At 40.5% G+C, this 22,538-nt stretch overlaps 2 protein-coding genes across 2 annotated transcripts; both read left to right on the forward strand.

Annotated features, from left to right (window-relative positions):
- Positions 1–1,071: 1,071 nt before the first annotated feature.
- On the forward strand, positions 1,072–8,770 carry LOC127192728 (resistin-like beta). Its single transcript, XM_051150017.1, has 5 exons — positions 1,072–1,111; positions 1,260–1,274; positions 6,664–6,799; positions 7,939–8,001; positions 8,557–8,770. Exons 3-5 carry the CDS (start codon positions 6,673–6,675, stop codon positions 8,682–8,684), a joined length of 318 nt encoding a protein of 105 aa, XP_051005974.1. The 5' UTR covers positions 1,072–1,111; positions 1,260–1,274; positions 6,664–6,672; the 3' UTR covers positions 8,685–8,770.
- LOC127192730 (resistin-like beta) lies at positions 1,284–3,374 on the forward strand. The gene is given in 4 exon segments (XM_051150021.1): positions 1,284–1,348; positions 1,350–1,411; positions 2,626–2,688; positions 3,247–3,374. Coding segments are annotated over 4 exon segments (318 nt in total).
- Positions 8,771–22,538: the final 13,768 nt, after the last annotated feature.

Raw genomic sequence — 22,538 nt, forward strand, 5'->3', positions numbered from 1 at the left:
TCTCTCCAATAATCTATCCGAAAGCCAGTTCCAAAGGCTGACAAATCAAATGGTCATAAGCACTTAAGGAAGGAAAGCTTTATTTGGCTTACAAATCAAAGGTGTGGTCCCTCATGGCACCGGATATATGCTGGCAAGAGTATGAGGCATCTGCTTTTATTGCACATGCACGTTGGGAGTTTGAAGACATTAATGTTGGTGCTCAGTGCCACTTCTCACTTTTATTCAGTCTGAGACCCAAGCCCGCAGAGTGGTGACACCCACATAGAGTGTGTCCATTCACCTAGCTAACATAATGTAAAAACTTCCTCACACACATGTACAGAGGTGTATTCCTATGGAAGTACATAATCCCACCAATTCGAGAACATTAATTATCACATATGTGGTAGGAAGGGTAAGCTATATGACCCAGAACTTAAGAATGAGATGAAGCATTTTCAAAACTGAGAAGAAACAGACAAGCTTCCAAAGATAATAGGGTTGTCTCAATCCTTTCTTTTGGCTCAGAGTCTGGCCAGGATGTGCTACTTTCACCTTGCGACTATGAGAAGACAGCATCAAAAAATAAACAGAGAATATTGGAAAGAAATGGAAAAAGATCAATCTAATGATAATTTTTCTGGGCCTCCGAAAGTGCTCTGGAATCATGCAGCATGCTTTCCCTTACATCTATGTGAGGGGTAAACAGACTACATAGATGGGATCAGCCTACAACAATAACAAAAGCTGTCTGACCATGTGGTAAGTAGAGCTGCCACTAGGAAGGCCATAAAGCAATTACCTCCTGGTGAAAGACTAAGCAGGATGTCTCATATGGGACAGGCAAATGAAGACCCAGGTGTTATCCCCACCAGGTGTCCAAGAACAGAGTGGATAGAACAGGTCAGCAGGATGACTCCCCTTGGCCATAGTCCACAGCTAAGGTAGCTGTTGCTTGTCAAGGATATACTATATTTATTGTGGTAATACTTCACACCTCATTAACAAGACACAGGAAGTATTTAACTGTGTGTGCACTTATATATGTTAATGGTGCCCAGGTATGCAATCTCAAAGCAGTAGAGAATCCTTCCCAGCCAGACTGCAGAAACCTTTGCTGAGCTTTCTGGTGAGTGAATCTTCTCTTTGGGAACCCTCTCTCCTTCTTCAAAAAACAAGAACTGCAGGATAGACACCAATGTTTCTCCTCACTTTCTTCTCCCTTCCTTAATGGCCTCCTCAAAGCCCTGAGACTCACTTTCATTTCCCTTTCCCAGCTCCAGACACCGATATTCTACAGCATGAAGTCTACAGTGTGTTTTCTTCTCATCTTCATCTTCCTTCTCCAGTTGATGATCATAGTGAATATGTAACATTCCTTAAGACACTGTGGTGAAGGAAATGATCAAGGAAGAGATAAATAGTGCAGGTAAAAGATAGGGCAAGAAAAATCTGAGCTCAACCCTTTACTTATGCCTCCTATTCCTAAACCTTTACTTCATCTGTATCTTACTCCAAGATCCCAGTTTCTAGTTAGCCCACTGTAGCCCTACTTCCTGTTCAAGGGTTCATTTGGTATCCCACTCTTTTTTGAGCTCTTGATCAAAAACTAAATGTTCTTGATTAGGAGGAACAAGGAGGGTGGTAGGCATAATGTATGGATCCATTATGAATCAAGTGTAAATCAAAGACTTTAGTTTCTTTAATTTTTACAGCCAGTTTATGAACTAAGAATAACTTACTGTCACTTCATAAAGTAAGCAATTAAATTTGGAGTTTGGAGAGATGACTAGGTAGTGCAGAGTTCTGTCTGCTCTTCCAGAGGAACTGGCACCCACATGATGTCTCACAAACACGTATAACTCCTGTCCCAGAGGATCAGATGGCCTCTTCTAGCCACTACAACTACAAGGCATACATATGGCGCGTGCACACACACACACACACACACACACACACACACACACACACACACTTAGGCAAATACACAGGCAAATAAAAAAATTTGAAAGAAATTAAAACTTAGATGTTAATGAGTACCCAGGTTATGAAAAAATGATAACTCTACACACAAGAGGACTTTGAAGAAAGTTGTGAAAAAAGAACATGTAGGAACATTTTAATTTTTTGTTTTATTTTGTTGTGGTTTCTTATATTCCTTTCTCCCTTCTCAACCAAAGTTCCTTCCAGCACCCAAACACCAGGTAGATGAGAATGAAGGTTAGTGGGGAGGAGGGCGCTGTTATCTCTTCACTACTTTCTGCTTAGGGTCATTGGGTTCCTAGAGGAAAGTCCAATTTTCATTTCAGATTATCTATAATTTCTTATCAAACTGCATCAACAACAACCAGGAGCAGCATGGGGGTGCACAATCATTCTTTTTCCTTGGTGTCACCCTCTCCAGGATCTGGCATTTATTTCCTCTCATACTCACCAGCATTAAATTATCTCTAGCTACCAAAGATCATGACCATCTCAAAGCCTGCATGAGGCAAATATTCTGCTGCTGTGGGCAATCTGGAACAGCCCCATATCCTACACCTGGGATTAGAAGAAAAACACGTTTTTAAAGACACCAAAGTTTCCACTACAAGAACACAAGCAAAACCACCAGTTACTACTTCGAGTATCCTCTCTTCACAGGGGCTAAGAAGCTCTCCTGCACTAGTGTTACAGCAAAAGACAGACTGGCCACCTGTCCTGCTGGTAAGTAACTCGACACAAAGAATTTGAGCAAGATGTCCTATGTTCTTACCTATCAATAATGAATCAATATGTAATAATGAATTATTTTCCTAGATCAATTTTTACTACCTTGGAAGTGAGCCATAGCCTCAGTTGCCCATACATTCCTTACTGATTTTCAGTTCCTTTAAGGATGATACTGAGAGGACTTGAGTTTCTGTTCTTCCTTTCATTTCTTTCTATTGCACACTGTCTCATATACCAGTCATTTGTGTCTTCAATAGTCTGGTTGTGGATATGGCCCTCATTTCTTTCTCAATGTATTCCTTTGCTTAGCTGAGCAGGTAGCCAACACAGAACTAATTTGCCATCAACTCGATGACATTGAAACTCCAAGTCCTTGTGTTAAAGTAATTCTTGTTTAAGAAGTTTTGGTGACATTTCCCTTGATGATAATTCCCAAATTTAAATTGTTTTTCACCTATGCCTAGATGTCCCATGAGCTTCCTGGGGAGTTAGGGACTCTCGAACTCTTACAGTCTAAGATCTCTGATGTCTGTGTCTCACATGACCATGCAGGTATGGCTGTGACTAGTTGTGCTTGTGGCTATGGCTGTGGATCTTGGGATATCAGGAATGGAAATACTTGCCACTGCCAGTGCTCTGTCATAGACTGGACCACCGCCCGCTGCTGTCAAATGGCCTAAGAATGAGGAGGCTGAGAATCCAATTTTTAAATGATCATCATGATGAAACCATGGTGTCAACCAGGAAACCTGACTCATTGTCTTCACAATGAATCCATATTACCCAATAATTCTTCTTGAGTAATAAAGATTGATCTGTATCTTTGCATTTTGTCCTTAATGCTATTACTCCTAGCTTTGGTTGCCAGAAAATATTTTCAGTATCTCAGTGATTACCTCAGTTCAGAATGTAAGATGGGTGGTGACAAAAGATATGGGAAGAATGGGAAAACAGACTGACCCTCTCGTTCTCCTACTTGCTCAGGATCTATCAAAAATATTGAATGTGTTGTTGGCATGAGATATAGTAAAGCAAAATGTCATGCTTGTATGGAGCTCACCAACCTGAACAGTGAATTTCAAGCCATGTGCAGGATGACTTTGCAGGGTGCAGGTGGAAAGGGAAATTTAAAACAATTTCTAACTTCTCAATATGTATGTGTACTCTCTCCAACTTACACACCTGAGATGGCGTTCCAGAAGGCAGCCTCTTTCCCATTGTCTTTCTTCCAGAAAGCCATAGGCCACCACAACCCCCACTTATCAAGAAGGTCATGATACAGTGTATCTTTCTTTGTATAAAAATTTACAGAATTCCAAACAAAGAAATACTTTAAATGTTTCTACTAATGTTAAGTGAATGAGGAACTCAGTGGCTTGGCCTCAAGTGCATTACAAGTTGAGGAACTGCCAGTTTTGGGGCTTCATAGTTTTAAAGAAGGATATACATCAGTTCTCAACTGTTAGAACATCAAAAATAATTTTTGAAAAAAAAATGATCTGACTATTGGCAAGTAAATAGGAATTCAGGTACATTGATTATCACTACAATGAAACGTTCTCTACTTTCCTACCTAATTAGTGAGGTGATTACTTAAGCTAACAACCATGAATTAAAGATAAACATGCAATGACAACAGTTATTTATCTGTAGATACATAAGCTATTTAGGGAAAATCTCATATTTCTTATTTAAACAGCACATTTCTAGGAGATGGAACAATTGCTCAGTGTTTAATAACTCATGAGCTTGCCAAGGACCCTGGTTTGGTTGCCAGCACCTACATGGTAGTATATAACAATCTGTAATTCCAGGTTGCAAGAATTTGAGCCCTTCTTCTGACCTCAGTGGGCACCAGGTACACATGTGCTCCACATGTGTTCATGAAGACAAGACTCTCCTGCACATTAAATAGAATAAATAAATCTAATAAAAGTTAGAACAATATTCTAAACAAATTGTTTGTATTTACTAATTACTCATCAAAATGCTTTATAAATGTTCGCCTCCCTTGTACACTGTTGATCACTGGAAGCATGTTTGTGCTAGCTATTGTTCTGCTAATTGATAAAACAAGAGTCATTTTGGAAGGGACAACAGAAATTGGAAAAATGCCTCCAGGATATTGTCTTTTGGGTAAGTGTGTGGGGCATATTCTTGATTGATATGGGTGAGCCCAGACCACTGTTGGTAGGACCACCCCTGGGCAAGTGACTCTGGATATATATAAAGTTACAATGTTAAAGATTTAAAGGACACAGGGCACCTACACATCATGAGTTATAGTGAATGGCATCTATTCCTCTCTCCAGTATTGTAGAAGTCCCTTCAAAGGGAATTGATTGAAAAATCCAGCCAGGAGTAATGGCACACATCTTTAATTCCAGCAGTCAGGAGACAGACCCAGGCAAATCTCTGTGAGTTTGAGTCCAACCTCATCTACAAATTTAGTCCAGGACAGCCAAGTCTACACAGAGAAACCATATCTCAAAAATGAAAACCCAGCAACAACAACAAAAATGACAATATTTCTGTTTGGCCATGACCAAGTTGCAAATGTTTCTTCTCCACATGGGTCATTCCCATTCTCAGTCAGAACACTGACTCTCTCCAACAATCCTCCTGCAAAGCAGTTCCAAAGGCTGACAAACCACATGGTCAGGTTTCTCACAGCTACAAACCCACTTCAGGACCCAAGGTCCTGTGTTAGTCACTTTTCTCATGAGCACTTAAGGAAGGAAAGGTTTATTTGGCTTACAAATCAAAGGTGTGGTCCCTCATGGCACCTGACATGCAGTGGCAAGAGCATGAAGCAGCTGGTCTTATTGTATACGCAGAGTGGGAGCAGGAAGGTATGAATGCTGGTGCTCAGCGCCACTTCTCACTTTAACTCAGCCTGAGACCCAGGTGGTGACACCCACATAGAGAGTGTGTCCATTCACCTCAGCTAAGCTAATGTAAAAACTTCCTCACACACATGTACAGAGGTGTGTTCCTGTGGAAGTACATAGTACACCCAAGTTGAGAACATTAATCATCACATATATGGAAGAAGGGGTAAGTTATATGACCCTGAACTTAAGAATGAGAAGAGATGAGACATTTCCAAATTGAGAAGAAACAGGCATGCCTCCAAAGACACCTGATTTGTTGATTTGTCTCAATCTTTTCTTTAGGCTCAGAGTCTGGCCAGAATGTGCTACTTTCACCTTGTGACTATGAGAAGACAGCATCAAAAACAAACAAATAAATAAATAAACAGAATAGTGGTAGAAATGCAAAAAAGATCAATCTAATGATAATTTTGATGAGCCTCCGAAAGTGCTCTGGAATCATGCAGCATGCTTTCCCATACATCTATGTGAGGGGTAAACAGACTACATAGATGGGATCAGCCTGCAACAATAACAAAAGCTGTCTGACCACGTGGTAAGTAGAGCTGCCACTAGGAAGGCCTTAAAGCAATTACCTCCTGGTGAAGGACTAAGCAGGATGTCTCATATGGGACAGGCAAATGAAGACCCAGGTGTTATCCTCACCAGGTGTCCAAGAACAGAGTGGCTAGAACAGGTCAGCAGGATGACTCCCTTTGGCAGTCGTCCACAGCTAAGGCAGCTGTTGCTTATCAAGGATACAATAAGATTTATCGTGGTAATACTCCACAGCTCACTAGCAAGACACAGCAAGTATTTAGATTTGTGTACACTTATATATATACTAAGGGTGTGAAGGTCTGCAATCTCAAAGCAGTAGAGCACCCTTCCCAGCCAGACCTCAAGACCTCTGCTGATCTTTCTGGTGAGTGAATCTGCTCTTTGGGAACCCTCTCCATCTCCAGGAGAAAGCTAGAAGAACTACACTACAGACACTGATGTTTCTCCTCACTTTCTTCTCCCTTCCTTAATCACCGTCTCAGAGCCCAGAGACTCACCTTCATTCCCTTTCTCTTCCAGCTCCAGGAGGCTGACTTTCTACAGCATGAAGTCTACAATGTGTTTCCTTCTCATCTCCATCTTCCTTCTCCAGTTGATGATCCCAGTGAACACGCAGCATTCCTTAGACACTTTGGTGAATGAAATGATCAAGGAAGCACTCAATCGTGCAGGTAACAGATGGGGAAAAGAAAAATCTGAACTTAACCCTTTACTTATGCCACCTATACAAAAACTTTTACTTCATCTTTACCCCACTCCAAGAGCCCCACTTCTAGTTAGTCCACTGTAGCCCTACTTCCGGTTCAAGGATTCATTTGGTATCCCTCGCTTTTTTGACTTTTGATCAAATGCCAAATCATCTTGATGAGGAGGAACAGGGAGGGTGGTAGGTGTAATGTATGAATCCATTATGAATCAAGTGTAAATCAAAGACTTTTGTTAGTTTCTTTAATTTTTACAGTCAATTTATGAACTAAGAATAACTTGTTGTCCCTTCATAAATTAAGCAATTAAATGTGAAGTCAGGAGAGATGACTAGGTACTTAAGAACACTGGCTGCTTTTCCAGAGGACCTGGCACCCACATGATGTCTCACAAACATTGCTACTCCTGTCCCAGAGGATCATACGCCCTCTTCTGCCCACCACAAGTACATGGCATACATGTTATGCACAGACACACACTTAGGCAAACATAAAAAAAGTTAAAGATATTAAAACGTAAATGTTAGTGAGTACCATGATTATGAAAAAAATAATAACAGTAGACAAAGAGGACTTTGAAGGAAGTTGTGAAAACAGGAGAACACGTAGGTACTTTTAAATTATTTTATATCATTGTGGTTTCTTATTTTTCTTTTCCTGTTCTCTACATAAATCCCTTCCAGCACCCCAACACCAGGTGGGCGAGAATGGAGGTTAGTGCTGAAGGGAGCGCAGTTATCTTTTCACTACTTCCTGCTGCTTAGGGTCATTGGGTTTCTAGAGGAAAGTCCAATTTTCATTTCAGATTATCTATAACTTCCTCTCATCAAATTGCATAAAAAACAACCAGGAGCAGCATCGGCGTCCAGGCTCTGGCATTTATTTCCTCTCAGACTCACCAGCATTAAATTATCTCTAGCTGCCAAAGATCATGACCATCTCAAAGCCTGCACGAGACATATTCCGGTGCTGTGGGCAATCTGGAGCAGCCCCATATCCTACACCTGGGATTAGAAGAAAAGCACATTTTTAAAGACACCAAAATTTTCACTACAAGAACACAAGCAAAACCACCAGTAACTACTTAGAGTATCCTCTCTTCACAGGGGCTAAGAAGCTCTCCTGCACTAGTGTTACAGCAAAAGACAGACTGGCCACCTGTCCTGCTGGTAAGTAACTCGACACAAAGAATTTGAGCAAGATGTCCTATGTTCTTACCTATCAATAATGAATCAATATGTAATAATGAATTATTTTCCTAGATCAATTTTTACTACCTTGGAAGTGAGCCATAGCCTCAGTTGCCCATACATTCCTTATTGATTTTCAGTTCCTTTAAGGATACTGAGAGGACTTGAGTTTCTGTTCTTCCTTTCATTTCTTTCTATTGCACACTGTCTCATATACCAGTCATTTGTGTCTTCAATAGTCTGGTTGTGGATATGGCCCTCATTTCTGCCTCAATGTATTCCTTTGCTTAGCTGAGCAGGTAGCCAACACAGAACTAATTTGCCATCAACTCGATGACATTGAAACTCCAAGTCCTTGTGTTAAAGTAATTCTTGTTTAAGAAGTTTTGGTGACTTTTCCCTTGATGATAATTCCCAAATTTAAATTGTTTTTCACCTATGCCTAGATGTCCCATGAGCTTCCTGGGGAGTTAGGGACTCTCGAACTCTTACAGTCTAAGATCTCTGATGTCTGTGTCTCACATGACCATGCAGGTATGGCTGTGACTGGTTGTGCTTGTGGCTATGGCTGTGGATCTTGGGATATCAGGAATGGAAATACTTGCCACTGCCAGTGCTCTGTCATAGACTGGACCACCGCCCACTGCTGTCAAATGGCCTAAGAATGAGGAGTCTGAGAATCCAATTTTTAAATGATCATCATAATGAAACCATGGTGTCAACCAGGAAACCTGACTCATTGTCTTCATAATGAATCCATATTACCCAATAATTCTTCTTGAGTAATAAAGATTGATCTGTACCTTTGCATTTTGTCCTTAATGCTATTACTCCTAGCTTTGGTTGCCAGAAAATATTTTCAGTATCTCAGTGATTACCTCAGTACAGAATGTAAGATGGATGGTGACGAAAGATATGGGAAGAATGGGAAAACAGACTGACCCTCTCGTTCTCCTACTTGCTCAGGATCTATCAAAAATATTGAATGTGTTGTTGGCATGAAATATAATAAAGCAAAATGTCATGCTTGTATGGAGCTCACCAACCTGAGCAGTGAATTCCAAGCCATGTGCAGGATGACTTTGCAGGGTGCAGGCAGAAAGGAAAATTTAAGAAATTTTTATATTTTACTGAAAATTTTTTATTAATTTATTCATATTACATCTCAATTGTTATCCCGTCTCTTCTATCCTCCCATTCCTCCCTCTCTCCTGCTTTCACCCTATTCCCTGCCCCTATGTTTATGACTGATATCACTATTAATGTGTGCTCACTCCAACTTACATACCTGAGATGGCTTTCCTGATGGCAACCCCTTTCCCTTTGCTTTTCATCCAGAAAGCCATAGGTCACCACAGCCCCCACCTATTAAGAAGGTCGTGATACAGTGTATCTTTTTTGTATAAAAATTTACAGAATTCCAAGTAAATACTTTTAAATGTTGCTACTAATGGTAAGCAAATGAGAGACTACATATGTTGGTAGGAAGTAGGCTATAAATTGAGGAACTACCAGTTTGGAGGCTTCATAGTTCTAAAGGAGGTTATGAATCAGTTTTCAACACTTGGACCATCAAAAATATTTTTTTCAAAAAAAAACCCCTGGTGTTTCTATTGGCAGCTAAATAGGAATTCAGGTATATTGATCATCACTACAATTAAAAGTTCTCTGCTTTCCTACCTTATTAGTGAGGCAATTTCTCAAAGCTAACAGCTATGAATTAAAGATAAAAATGCATTGAAATATAGTTAATTATCTGTAGATGCATAATCTATTTAGGGAAAATCCTCATATTTCTCATTCAAAAAACAAATTTCTAGGAGATGGAATGATTATTTAGTTTTTAATAAAACATGAGCTTGCAGAGGACCCTGGTTGGTTTCCAGCACACACATGGCAGTATATCACAATCTGTAACTCTAGTTTGCAAGGGCTTGATCCCTTTTCTGACCTCCGTGGGCAGAAGGCACACACATGCTGCACATGTGTGCATGCAGAAAAGACACTCCTGCACATTAAATAGAATAAATAAATCTAATAAAATTTACAACACTATTGTAAACAAATTGTATTTACCAATTATACATTGAAATACTTTATAAAGGTTCTCCACACTAGTACACTGTTGATCACTGGAAGAATGCTTGCGCTAGCTGTTGTTCTGTTAATGGTAAAACAAGAGTCATTTTGGAAGGGACAATTGGACTTGAGAAAATGCCCCAGCAGATTGGCCTTTGGGTAAGTGTGTAGGGCATTTTGTGGATTGATGTGGGTGAGCCCAGATAACTGTGGGTAGGACTACTCCTGGGCAAGTGATGCTGAATGGTTTAAGAAAGCAGGCTGAGCAAGCCATAAGGAGCATGCAATCTTTCATGGCCTTTACATCAATTCCTGCCTCCAGGTTCTTGTCTTGAATTCCTGCCCTGACTTCCATAGATGATGGACTAGAAGCTGTAAGATGAAAGAAACCTATTTCCCCATAGTTGTTTTTGGTCATAGTGTTTCTTAATCCAGGAAAAAAAATCCTAAGACATAGTTCAAGATATATATGAACTTTAGTGATCTCTTTATAATATAAAGTAGACCATGGCATTTTGGTGTTGCAGTCGTACTAACTAAAATGACCTCGATTAAATGAGGGATGAAATTCCATGTAGTTTATTAAGAATGACAAGCTCCTGCAGTTTCTACCTACTGGTTATTACTGCAGCTTTGTTTCTGGTCTTTGTCCACTTCACTCTGGCCACATCTGCACGCTTGTACACTACTACATCCACCCTCCTACTTCCTACCCAGAATGAACAAATTAACTTGTGTACAAGTCCAACTCTAAGTCCAGATCAGCTTCTCTTCCTGCGATTCTTCTTCCTCTACCTCAGTCATGGCTAAACAGCCACAGACATTATTTTGATGAGTGCGCGTGCCCCAAGGTGTCTATAAAAGAAAATACATGTTCATCAGACAGGGCCTCTGAGAAAGAAAGTACAGAGGCTGTAGGTGGAGGCCAGAGATCAGCAGCTGTAGAAAAGTAGAAGTTTAATTTTGTAGATCAGGTTAATAGTTAGCTGCCTACTTTGTGGCCAGTTTCCATTCCTGTGAAAATGGAATCCTGATTTTATTTCTGGGTTTTAATGTCTTCTGCTTCCACTTTCCTTTTTCAACCAAACCCCACAATGTTTTTGCTTCATCAGAAAATAGGAAACACCTGGCCTTGGAGAAGAAACCAAAGATAATTGGATACAGGGATTTTCTTAAAATCTAAGAGCTCTGGTTTTTTTCATTCACTTTACTTCTGCGCCCCATGCTATGCAGGATACACTGTCACTGACCATCCTGTGATTAGTTCAACAAATTATGGAACATTACAGTGACAAAATGGAAGGGCAGATCCCTCTCTTTATGGTTATGCACTGTGAAAATGGTTATTCTTTCTCTCCCACCAATAAACACTCTTGCAGTAGCTGGGATCTAAGATAGTTTAGAAGGGGCATAGTTTCAAACAACATGTCACTGTAACCTGATAGGGTGGATCATTGTGCACCACTTCAGCTAATCTAAATAAAACTGGCTAGAAACTCAGAGTTCCCACACAGTCACAGAGCCATGGTGTTAAACAGAAAACTTCCAATAGTGTTCATACAAATCACGCTGTTCAACACTTGGCCATTTTGCCTGTGACCCCGTACTTTCCAAATATTAAAGACATCTCTCTGAGCTTGTGTCTTCAGGGTTACTATCCCTTGACCTGAGTCTTCTTTTATCTAAATAGTATTTTCCCTTTCCACATGTCGCAGCTAGTACTGAGAAGGGGAGGCTATGTCGAGATACAGAGGAACTGAAGTCTGCGTCTTGCCCACAAGACTATCTTGTTGCTCTTCTGCAATCATTGAGTTACACTATTGTTGGCAAAGGACATTCAGGAAATTAAAATTCTAAGAGTACTCACTGTTTAGAAAACTCCTTAGGGCTGGCCTTGTGGTGAATGCTTTTATTCTCAGCACTCAGGAGGCAGAAGCAGGCAGATTGCTGTGAGTTCTAGGCCAGCCTAGTCTACAAAGCCAGTCTAGGACAGTCAAAGTTACACAGAGAAACCCTGTCTTTGAAAAACAAAACAAAAGATAGAAAGAAAGAATGAAAACTCCTTACATGCCAATGCATTGAAGAATAGCTTCAACTCACAGGATAAACTGAGGTGGGGCATAGATTCAGCAGCTGGCTTATGACCCTGCCAACTTTCTCTGAGGGCAACTTTCCAGGAGGCAGGAACTGACTTTTACGGGCAATGGATTCCACTGATAGTGGTGAACTGTGAGGCCAGAATCAAATTGCTGATGGTCAGCCAGTTCTGATAGCTTCCTGGTGGGGCTTTACAGCTATCATGTAAGCTGGAGAGTGGGGAAGAGTTATGGGTGATGGCTCCTATCAGGGGGTTCCACTGGTAGTATCAAAGCATCTAAAAATGAAAGGAGAGAAAAGAACCACACACATACATTTACAGTTGATGCAGAAGTAAGACAAGTTCCAGGTAGATTCAAACAAACTTCTTCTTTCAAACTCTTCGTACTTTACACATTCACATACATACATACACACATATTCTCTCTCTCTCTCTCTCTCTCTCTCTCTCTCTCTCTCTCTCTCTCTCTCTCTCTCTCTCTCTCTCTCTCTCACACACACACACACACACACACACACTCACACTCACATATTGAGTGATGGAACCTCACACATATACATATACATGATCATATATTGTGTGGATGGAAACAAAGTCCAACAACCTCACACACATAGACACATCTTGGTGGATGGCACAAACTCTGAAGAGTGAGTTCCAACATCCTGCTATTGCACATAAGCACATATATGTATATATATGTATAAGTATATATATATATGTATAAGTATGTATATATATATGTATACGTGTATATATATATATATATATATATATATATATATATATATATATATATATATATATATATACACACACACACACATATGATGGATAGAACAAACTCCGAGGAGCAAGTTCCAACAACTTTACTATTTCTCCCACAGCTTATATGTCCAAGCACATTCTTTGAAGCAGTACAAAAATAATATTGTGTTTACATTCTATTTTTTCTTTCAGTGAATGATTACAATGAGTATATGTAAGAAAAACATGTTCCTCCATACCTTCACATGATCAAATGTTTTATGGATGAAAACAAATATGGAAAACAACTTATTTCCAAGATCCCATATGCATTTGTAACCAAGCAACTTGTTATATATTAACAGAGTATGATCAATCAAGGTAATATCTCAAGCATCTTTTCTTTACCAGAAGGCTGCAATTTGCAGTTACAGAGAAGAAATCACTATCTTAAAAGGTAAGCTTATAAAAATCTTAAAAGAATCATAAATCTAAAGCCCTATATAAAAATGATCAGCCATATCTACTTTAAATCTTTATGGTGTACATCTACTCATTAATACTTTTATTAAATCATATCAGGAAGCTGAGGACAAAAAAATAGGTATAAGGTATTGGTCATCTTGAAGTCCAACTTTAGTGAGGGAGTCACATCAGGTTGTGCTCATTGGGGTATTGTCTTTGCTCACCAACCTCAAAATGTCCCTCATTTTACTGTTGAGTGTACGTTTTCTTTTTCTTTTCTTTTATTTTTTTACATAAACATTTGTATTATTATACATATATACAATAGATTACCTATGACAAGAAGAATTATAATAAAATCAGGAATTATATAAATGTTATATTCTTAGTGTTTTGGCTATTTGTATTTGACAGCCTTAAAGAAGACATGTTTCCTAACTTGGTGTCTAGATTTCTGAACGTAAATCAATCTTCATCACATATTGTCATTATCAACTTAAATTACCTATCTAGACCTAAAGACATCTTAACCCCTAAACAGCTAAGCTTCATTGTAAAACTAAGCTACTTGGTCTTCAACTCCTTCAGAGACTTGAGAAGGAGTAAACTTGATGATCTGAGTATGCCAGGAGTGCAGGTAGTAACTTTCCACATGAGAAGATGACAGAGACAGTTTTCTACCTGAATAGTCATCCAAACTCTCTATAACATTGGAGTATCTTCTTCAACCTTCTGGCTCAATATATCTGACAGACATAACTGTGAGGAACAAACTATTGACGATTTGCTTACCCTGATTTGGCAGAGTTTGGCTGTCAAGTCTGCCTGCATCCAAGCTTGCCCTTTTTTAGGCATAATTCTGTCTGTGGTAGAAATTAGGCTTTTTTGCCCAGTGGCTAGTTTGCCACATTTGAAGCTATCTCCATAACGAGGTTCTTTGATGCTCATAGTCCTCTTTGAGGTAGGCTGGGTGTTGCCAGGAGTTAGCCTGTCTCGTTGTCGATGAATCTTTAAAGTAATAAAAACATTTTTGAATGCCATATTCCTCATGTCTCTGGGGTTTTTGAAGACCTTGTCTACCTATCCTTCCTTATCTTTCTTTCTATTTTTTTTTAATTAATTTATTCTTGTTACATCTCAATGTTTATCCCATCCCTTGTATCCTCCCATTCCTCACCCCCCCCCCCATTTTCCCATTATTCCCCTCCCCTATGATTGTTCCTGAGGGGGATTACGTCCCCCTATATATTCTCATAGGGTATCAAGTCTCTTCTTGGCTACTTGCTGTCCTTCCTCTGAGTGCCACCAGGTCTCCCCCTCCAGGGGACATGGTCAAATGTGAGGCACCAGAGTACGTGAGAAAGTCGTATCACACTCTCCACTCAACTGTGGAGAATATTCTGACCATTGGCTAGATCTGGGAAGGGGTTTAAAGTTTACCTCCTGTATTGTCCTTGGCTGGTGCCTTAGTTTGAGCGGCACCCCTGGGCCCAAATCTGCCTATCATATTGTTCTACTTGTAGATTTCTAGGACCCTCTGGATCCTTTTATTTTGCTGTTCTCCCATGCGTCTCTCATTTAGAGTCCCAATAGGATGCCTTCCCCTCTGTCCCAGTTTCCTAGTAAGTGAAGGCTTTCGTGGGACATGCCCCTTGGGCTAGTATGCAGATATAAGTGAGTATATACCATTTGATTCTTTCTGCTTCTGGGTTAACTCACTCATTATGATCATTTCTAGCTCAATCCATTTATCCACAAATTTTGGGAATTCCTTGTTTTTAATAGCTGAGTAGTATTCCATAGTGTATATGTACCACAGTTTCTTTATCCACTCTTCTACTGAGGGACACTTAGGCTGTTTCCATGTTCTGGCTATTATGCATAAGGCTGCTATGAACATGGTTGAGCAAATTTTCTTGTTGTGTGCTGGAGCATCTTCTGGGTATATTCCAAGGAGTGGAATAGCTGGGTCTTGAGGAAGCCCTATTCCCAGTTTTCTGAGATAGCACCAGATAGATTTCCAAAGTGGCTGTACTAGTTTGCATTCCCACCAGCAATGAAGGAGTGTTCCTCTCTCCCCACATCCTCGCCAGCATGTGGTGTCGCTTGAATTTTTGATCTTAGCCATTCTGATGGGTGTAAGATGGAATCTCAGAGTTGTTTTGATTTGCATTTCCCTGATGACTAAGGAGGTTGAGCATTTCTTTAAGTGTTTCTCAGCCATTTGATACTCCTCTGTTGAGAATTCTCTGTTTAGTTCCAAGCCCCATTTCTCAATTGGGTTATTCGGTTTGGTGGTGTTTAATTTCTTGAGTTCTTTATATATTTTGGATATTAGACCTTTGTCAGATGTAGGGTTGGTGAAGATTTTTTCCCAGTCTGTAGGCTGTCGCTTTGTTCTCTTGACAGTGTCTCCTGCCTTACAGAAGCTTCTCAGCCTCATGAGGTCCCATTTATTAATGGTTGACATTAAGGCCTGGGCCGTTGGTGTTCTGTTCAGGAAGTTGTCTCCTGTGCCAATATGTTCCAGGCTCTTTCCCACTTTTTCTTCTAAGTGGCTTAGTGTCTCTGGTTTTATGTTGAGGTCTTTAATCCACTTGGATTTGAGTTTTGTGCAAGGTGACAAATATGGGTCCAGTTGCATTTTTTTACACATAGACCTCCAGTTAGACCAGCACCATTTGTTGAAGATGCTATCCTTTTTCCATTGAATGGATTTGGCTTTTTTGTCAAAAATCAAGTGACCATATGTGTGTGGATTCATATCTGGGTCTTCGATTCGATTCCACTGATCAACCAGCCTGTTGTTGCTGTGCCAGTACCATGCTGTTTTAATTACTATTACGTTATAGTACAGTTTGAGATCAGGTATGGAGATTCCTCCGGAGCACCTTTTATTGTACAAGATTGTTTTAGCTATTCTGGGTTTTTTGCTTTTCCATATGAAGTTCAGAATTGAACTTTCAATGTCTTTAAAAAATTGTGTAGGTATTTTGATAGGGATTGCATTGAATCTGTAGATTGCTTTTGGTAGGATGGCCATTTTTACTATGTTAATTCTCCCGATCCATGAGCAAGGAAGATCACGCCATCTTCTCAGGTCATCTTCAATCTCTTTCTTCAGAGTTTTGAAATTTTTTTCATACAAGTCCTTCACTTGCTTAGTTAGGGTAACTCCTAGATATTTTATATTGCTTGTGGCTAATGTGAAGGGTGTGGTTTTCCTAATTTCTTCCTCTGCAAGCTTGTCATTTGTGTATAGGAAGGCTACAGACTTTTTTGAGTTAATTTTGTATCCAGCCAATTTGCTGAAGGTGTTTATGAGCTTTAGGAGTTCTCTGGTGGAGTTTTGAGGGTCACTTATGTACACTATCATATCATCTGCAAAGAGGGATAATTTGACTTCCTCCTTTCCCATTTGGATACCCTTGATCTCCTTTTGTTGTCTTATTGCTCTGGCTAGAACTTCGAGTACTATATTGAAGAGATATGGAGAGAGTGGGCAGCCTTGCCTTGTTCCCGATTTGAGAGGAATTTCCTTGAGTATCTCACCATTTACTTTGATTTTGGCTATTGGCTTGCTGTATATAGCCTTTATTATGTTGAGGAAAGTGCCTTGTATCCCCGATCTCTCTAAAACTTTAAACATGAATGGGTGTTGAATTTTATCAAATGCTTTCTCTGCATCCAAGGAGATGATCATGTGGTTTTTTATTTTCAGTTTGTTTATATGGTGGATTACATTGATGGATTTCCGTATATTAAACCATCCCTGCATGCCTGGAATGAAGCCTACTTGGTCATGATGAATGATATCTTTGATGTGCTCCTGTATTCGTTTTGCAAGTATTTTATTTAGTATTTTTGCATCTATGTTCATAAGAGAAATTGGTCTGAAATTCTCTTTCTTTGTTGAGTCTTTGTGAGGTTTAGGTATCAATGAGACTATGGCCTCATAGAATGAATTTGGTAATTTTCCATCCATTTCTATCTTTTGGAGTAGCTTGAAGAGTATCGGTATTAGCTCGCCCTTAAAGGTCTGGTAGAATTCTGCACTGAAACCATCTGGCCCTGGGCTTTTTTTGGTTGGGAGACCATCGATGATTGCTTCTATTTCTGTAGGGGAAATGGGACTATTTAACTTGTTTATCTGTTCTTCATTCAACTTTGGCAAGTGAACTTGATCAAGAAAATCGTCCATTTCCCTTAGATTTTCAAATTTTGTGGCGTATATGCCTTCAAAGTAGGATCTTATGATTCTTTGAATTTCTTCAGTGTCTGTTGTTATGTCTCCCTTTTCATTTCTGATTTTGTTGATTTCAATACTGTCTCTCTGCCTTTTAGTTAGTTTGGCTAATGGTCTGTCTATCTTGTTGATTTTCTCAAAGAACCAGCTTTTGGTTTTGTTGATTCTTTGGACTGTTTTCTTAGTTTCTAATTTGTTAATTTCAGCCCTGAGTTTGATTATTTCCAGGCGTCTACTCCTCTTGGGTGTTTCTGCTTCTTTTTTTTCTAGGGCTTCCAGTTGTGTTGTTAAGATGCTTATGTGCGATGTTTCCAATTTCTTTTTAAAGGCACTTAGTGCTATGAATTTTCCTCTTAGCACTGCTTTCAATGTATCCCACAAATTTGGGTATGTTGTTTCTTCATTTTCATTGAATTTCAGAAACTCCTTGATTTCTTTCTTTATTTCTTCCCTGACCCAGGTGTCATTTAGCAGAGAGTTGTTTAGTTTCCACGTACGTGTAGGCTTTTGTTATTTCTGTTGTTGTTGAATTGCAGCCTAAGAGCATGGTGATCTGATAGGATACAAGGTATTATTTCAATCCTCTTATATCTATTGAGGCTTGCTTTGTGACCTACGATGTGATCAATTTTGGAGAAGGTTCCATGGGGTGCAGAGAAGAAGGTGTATTCTTTCTTGTTTGGGTGAAAGGTTCTATAGATATCTGTTAGATCCATTTGACCCATGGCATTGGTTAATGATGTTATTTCTCGGCTTAGTTTCTGTTTCAATGACTTATCCTTCAGTGAGAGTGGGGTGTTGAAGTCTCCCACTATTATTGTGTGGGGATCGATGTGTGGTTTAAGCTTTTTTAGGAGATCTTTTACATATGTGGGTGCCTTTGTATTGGGAGCATAGATGTTCAGAATTGTGATGTCATCTTGGTTGACTTTACCTTTGATGAGTATGAAGTGTCCTTCCTCATCCCTTTTGATTAATTTTGGTTGAAAGTCTATTTTGTTCGATACTAAAATGGCTACGCCTGCTTGCTTCTTGTGACCATTTGCTTGGAATATTTTTTTCCAACCTTTTACCCTGAGGTAATGCCTTTCATTATGGGTGAGATGTGTTTCTTGGATGCAGAAGAATGTTGGGTCTTGTTTATGTACCCATTCAGTTAGTCTGTGTCTTTTTATTGGAGAATTGAGGCCATTGATGTTGAGAGATATTAATGACCAGTGACTGTTAAGAGTCTTAATTTTGATGTTGTTTCCAGTCGAGCGTTTGTGTAGTTGTGTTTTTGCCATGGGATAGTTATCTATTTCCTGGGTAGTTTTGGTTGTAGCTTGACCCTTTGGGATGGAGTTTTCCTTCTAGTACCTTCTGTAAAGCTGGGTTTGTGGATAGGTACTGTTTGAATTTGTTTTTGTCATGGAATATTTTGTTTTCTCCATCAATGGTTATTGATAATTTTGCTGGGTAAAGTAGTCTGGCCTGGCATCTGTGTTCTCTTAGGGTTTGCAGGATCTCTGTCCAGGCCCTTCTGGCTTTTATGGTCTCTGCTGAGAAGTCAGGTGTAATTCTGATAGGTTTACCATGAAATGTTATTTGGCCCTTTTCCCTTGCAGCTTTTAATATTTTTTCTTTGTTCTGCATGTTTTGTGTTTTGATTATTATGTGGCGGGCAGTTTTTCTTTTCTGGTCAATTCTATTTGGTGTTCTGTAGGCCTCTTGTATGTTTATAGGCATCTCTTTCTTTAGATTGGGGAAATTTTCTTCTATGATTTTGTTGAGAATAGTTTCTGGGCCCTGGAGTCTGATGTCTTCTCTTTCTTCAATGCCTATTATCCTCAGATTTCTTCTTTTCATGGTGTCCTTAATTTCTTGGATGTTTTGTGTCAGGAGTTTTCCAGATTTGGCATTTTCTTTAATGGTTGATTCAATATCTGTAATTGTATCTTCTAGCCCTGAGATTCGTTCTTCCATCTCTTGGATTCTGTTAGAAAAGCTCACCTCTGTGTTGCTCGCCTTCTTCTCTGAGGTCTCACGTTCTCGTTTTTCTTCTGTCTGTGTGTTTATCATTGAATCCATTTTCATTTTCAGATCTTGAACTGATTTTTTGATTTCTTTCATCTGATTTTTTGTATATTCCTGAGTTTCTTCCATTGCCTCTTTATAGGTCTTCAGAGCTTGAACCGTTTTAGTTATTTCTTTCATCTGGTTGTTTGCATTTTCCTGCAATATTTCCAGTTCCACTCTATGTGCTTCTTTTATGTCTCTCACCTGTTTGTCTGCGTCTTCCTGCATTTGATTACGAATTTTATTTGTTTCCTCCATTATCATCCTCATTACTAAGGATTTGAGGTCATTTTCTTGTATTTCCGTTGTATTTGAGTTCTCTGGGTGGTTTTCTTTGGGATAGCTGGAAACTGGAGACGCCATGTTGTTTTGGGGTTTTTTGCGTATGCTTTTTCGTTGTCCTTTAGACATCTTGCCGTCTTTGTTTTTGTTGGGTAGCTTCCAGAGTTGAATGGAGGGTGTCTGACGAGAGATTCACTTGTTTTCTTACGATTTCCCTAGGCTGCGAGCTCAAAGCTTCACTGGTGTGGATGTTAGGAGGTTAGCCCTGTTGTTCTGGTCTCTCACAGCCAGTGATCCTCAGTCCCCCTCTGCTGTGGATCCTGCAATTGTTCTGGGTCTCTGAATGAGCGTTGGGTCAGGCCAAGGTATCCACAGCCTTCTGTGTTCCCTGCCAAGTCCAGCCAGGAGCACTGGGACCGAACCACGGGCAGAACTCAGCTAGATTCTCAGGGCCTGAACCGTCTGCCAAGCTCAGCTAGGGATTTTGGGCCCAAAATGCACACAGGGTCCAGCCAGAATTTTTGGGCTGGGACTACGCACCAAGCTCCACTAGGGCCTTTTGGCCCAAAGTGCGTGCTGTGGTCAGTTATTGACTCAGGGCCCGAACTGACCACCAATCTCAGCCAGGAATTCTGGATTCAAACTGCACACTGTGTCCAACCAGAGTCTTAGAGCTGGTGGAACCGAGAGCTCTGTCCAGCCTGTGCCACAGCAGAAGAACTGCGGCTGCTCTGAGTTAGCGCCAGTGGTGGAACAAGTGCTCTGCCCGGACTGTGTCACCGCAGCGGAGCTGCCGCTGAGCTGAGGTGGTGCCTAGGATGGAACCGAGCACGTCACCAAGCCTGCGCCACAGCAGGAGAACTGCGGCTGCTCTGAGTTAGCGCCAGTGGTGGAACAAGTGCTCCACCCGGACTGTGTCACCGCAGGGGAGCTGCCGCTGAGCTGAGGTGGTGCCTCAGCCGCCGCTGCTGGTGCCGCTGGTGCTGCTGCCTCTGCCGCTGCCGCTCCGATCAGAGAAAAACCACGCTCCTCCCGTGTGCAGGGGCACGCAGGTCCTCCGCACCCTGGTCCCTCCGAACCGTGGAGCACTCCTGCTGCCGTGATGTTTGGACCTCGGTGTTCCTGGCTCAGAAATCTGTGCAATTCCCTGAATTGTTCACTGGAGCCTCCAAACGCGGTCCACACTGCTCGCCGCCATCTTGGATCCGCTCGCCGCCATCTTGGATCCCTCTTTCTATTTTTTTCCGTTTATATAAATATTTATTTAAGGCAGTATACAACTTACCCAAATTAATCCAACCTTGTTTTATATTATTGAGGTATGAATAGTTTTACATTTTTTCATTTTGTCAATTTTTTTATTATTTATTAATTTATTCTTGTTACATCTCAATGGTTATCCCATCCCTTGTATCCTCCCATTCTTCCTTCCCTCCCATTTTCCCCTTATTCCCCTCCCCTATAACTGTTCCTGAGGGGGATTTCCTCCCTTTGTATATGCTCATAGGGTATCAAGTCTCTTCTTGGTAACCTGCTGTCCTTCCTCTGAGTGCCACCAGGTCTCCCCCTCCAGGGAACATGGTCAAATGTGAGGCACCAGAGTACGGGAGAAAGTCATATCCCACTCTCCACTCAACTGTGGAGAATGTTCTGTCCATTCGATAGATCTGGGTAGGGGTTTAAAGTTTACTGCCTGTATTGTCCTTGGCTGGTACCTTAGTTTGAGTGGGCCTCCTGGGCCCAAATCTGCCTTTCATAATGTTCTACTTGTAGGTTTCTAGGACCCTCTGGATCCTTCTACTTTGCTATTCTCCCATGTTTCTCTCATCTAGAGTCCCAATAGGATGTCCTCCCCTCTGTCCCAGTTTCCTGGTAAGTGAAGGCTTTCGTGGGACATGCCCCTTGGGCTAGTATGCAGATATAACTGAGTATATACCATTTGAGTCTTTCTGCTTCTGGGTTAACTCACTCATTATGATCATTTCTAGCTCAATCCATTTATCCACAAATTTTGGGAATTCCTTGTTTTTAATAGCTGAGTAGTATTCCATAGTGTATATGTACCACAATTTCTTTATCCATTCTTCTACTGAGGGACACTTAGGTTGTTTCCATGTTCTGGCTATTATGAATAAGGCTACTATGAACACGGTTGAGCAAATGATCTTGTTGTGTGCTGGAGCATCTTCTGGGTATATTTCAAGGAGTGGAATAGCTGGGTCTTGAGGAAGCCCTATTCCCAGTTTTCTGAGATAGCACCAGATAGATTTCCAAAGTGGCTGTACTAGTTTGCATTCCCACCAGCAATGAAGGAGTGTTCCTCTCTCCCCACATCCTCGCCAGCATGTGGTGTCGCTTGAATTTTTGATCTTAGCCATTCTGATGGGTGTAAGATGGAATCTCAGAGTTGTTTTGATTTGCATTTCCCTGATGACTAAAGAGGTTGGGCATTTCTTTAAGTGTTTCTCAGCCATTTGATATTCCTCTGTTGAGAATTCTCTGTTTAGTTCCAAGCCCCATTTCTCAATTGGGTTATTTGGT

This window comes from Acomys russatus, chromosome 8, assembly GCF_903995435.1.
Source record: "Acomys russatus chromosome 8, mAcoRus1.1, whole genome shotgun sequence".
In the NCBI taxonomy this organism is placed as follows: domain Eukaryota; kingdom Metazoa; phylum Chordata; class Mammalia; order Rodentia; family Muridae; genus Acomys; species Acomys russatus.

Excerpts from the sequence above, each read along its gene's own strand:
- LOC127192728 (XM_051150017.1), top strand. The coding sequence starts at position 6,673 with ATGAAGTCTACAATGTGTTTCCTTCTCATCTCCATCTTCCTTCTCCAG. Across the intron at positions 6,800-7,938 it reads GGAAGCACTCAATCGTGCAG|GGGCTAAGAAGCTCTCCTGC; the intron begins GTAACAGATGGG and ends CTCTCTTCACAG. Across the intron at positions 8,002-8,556 it reads ACTGGCCACCTGTCCTGCTG|GTATGGCTGTGACTGGTTGT; the intron begins GTAAGTAACTCG and ends ATGACCATGCAG.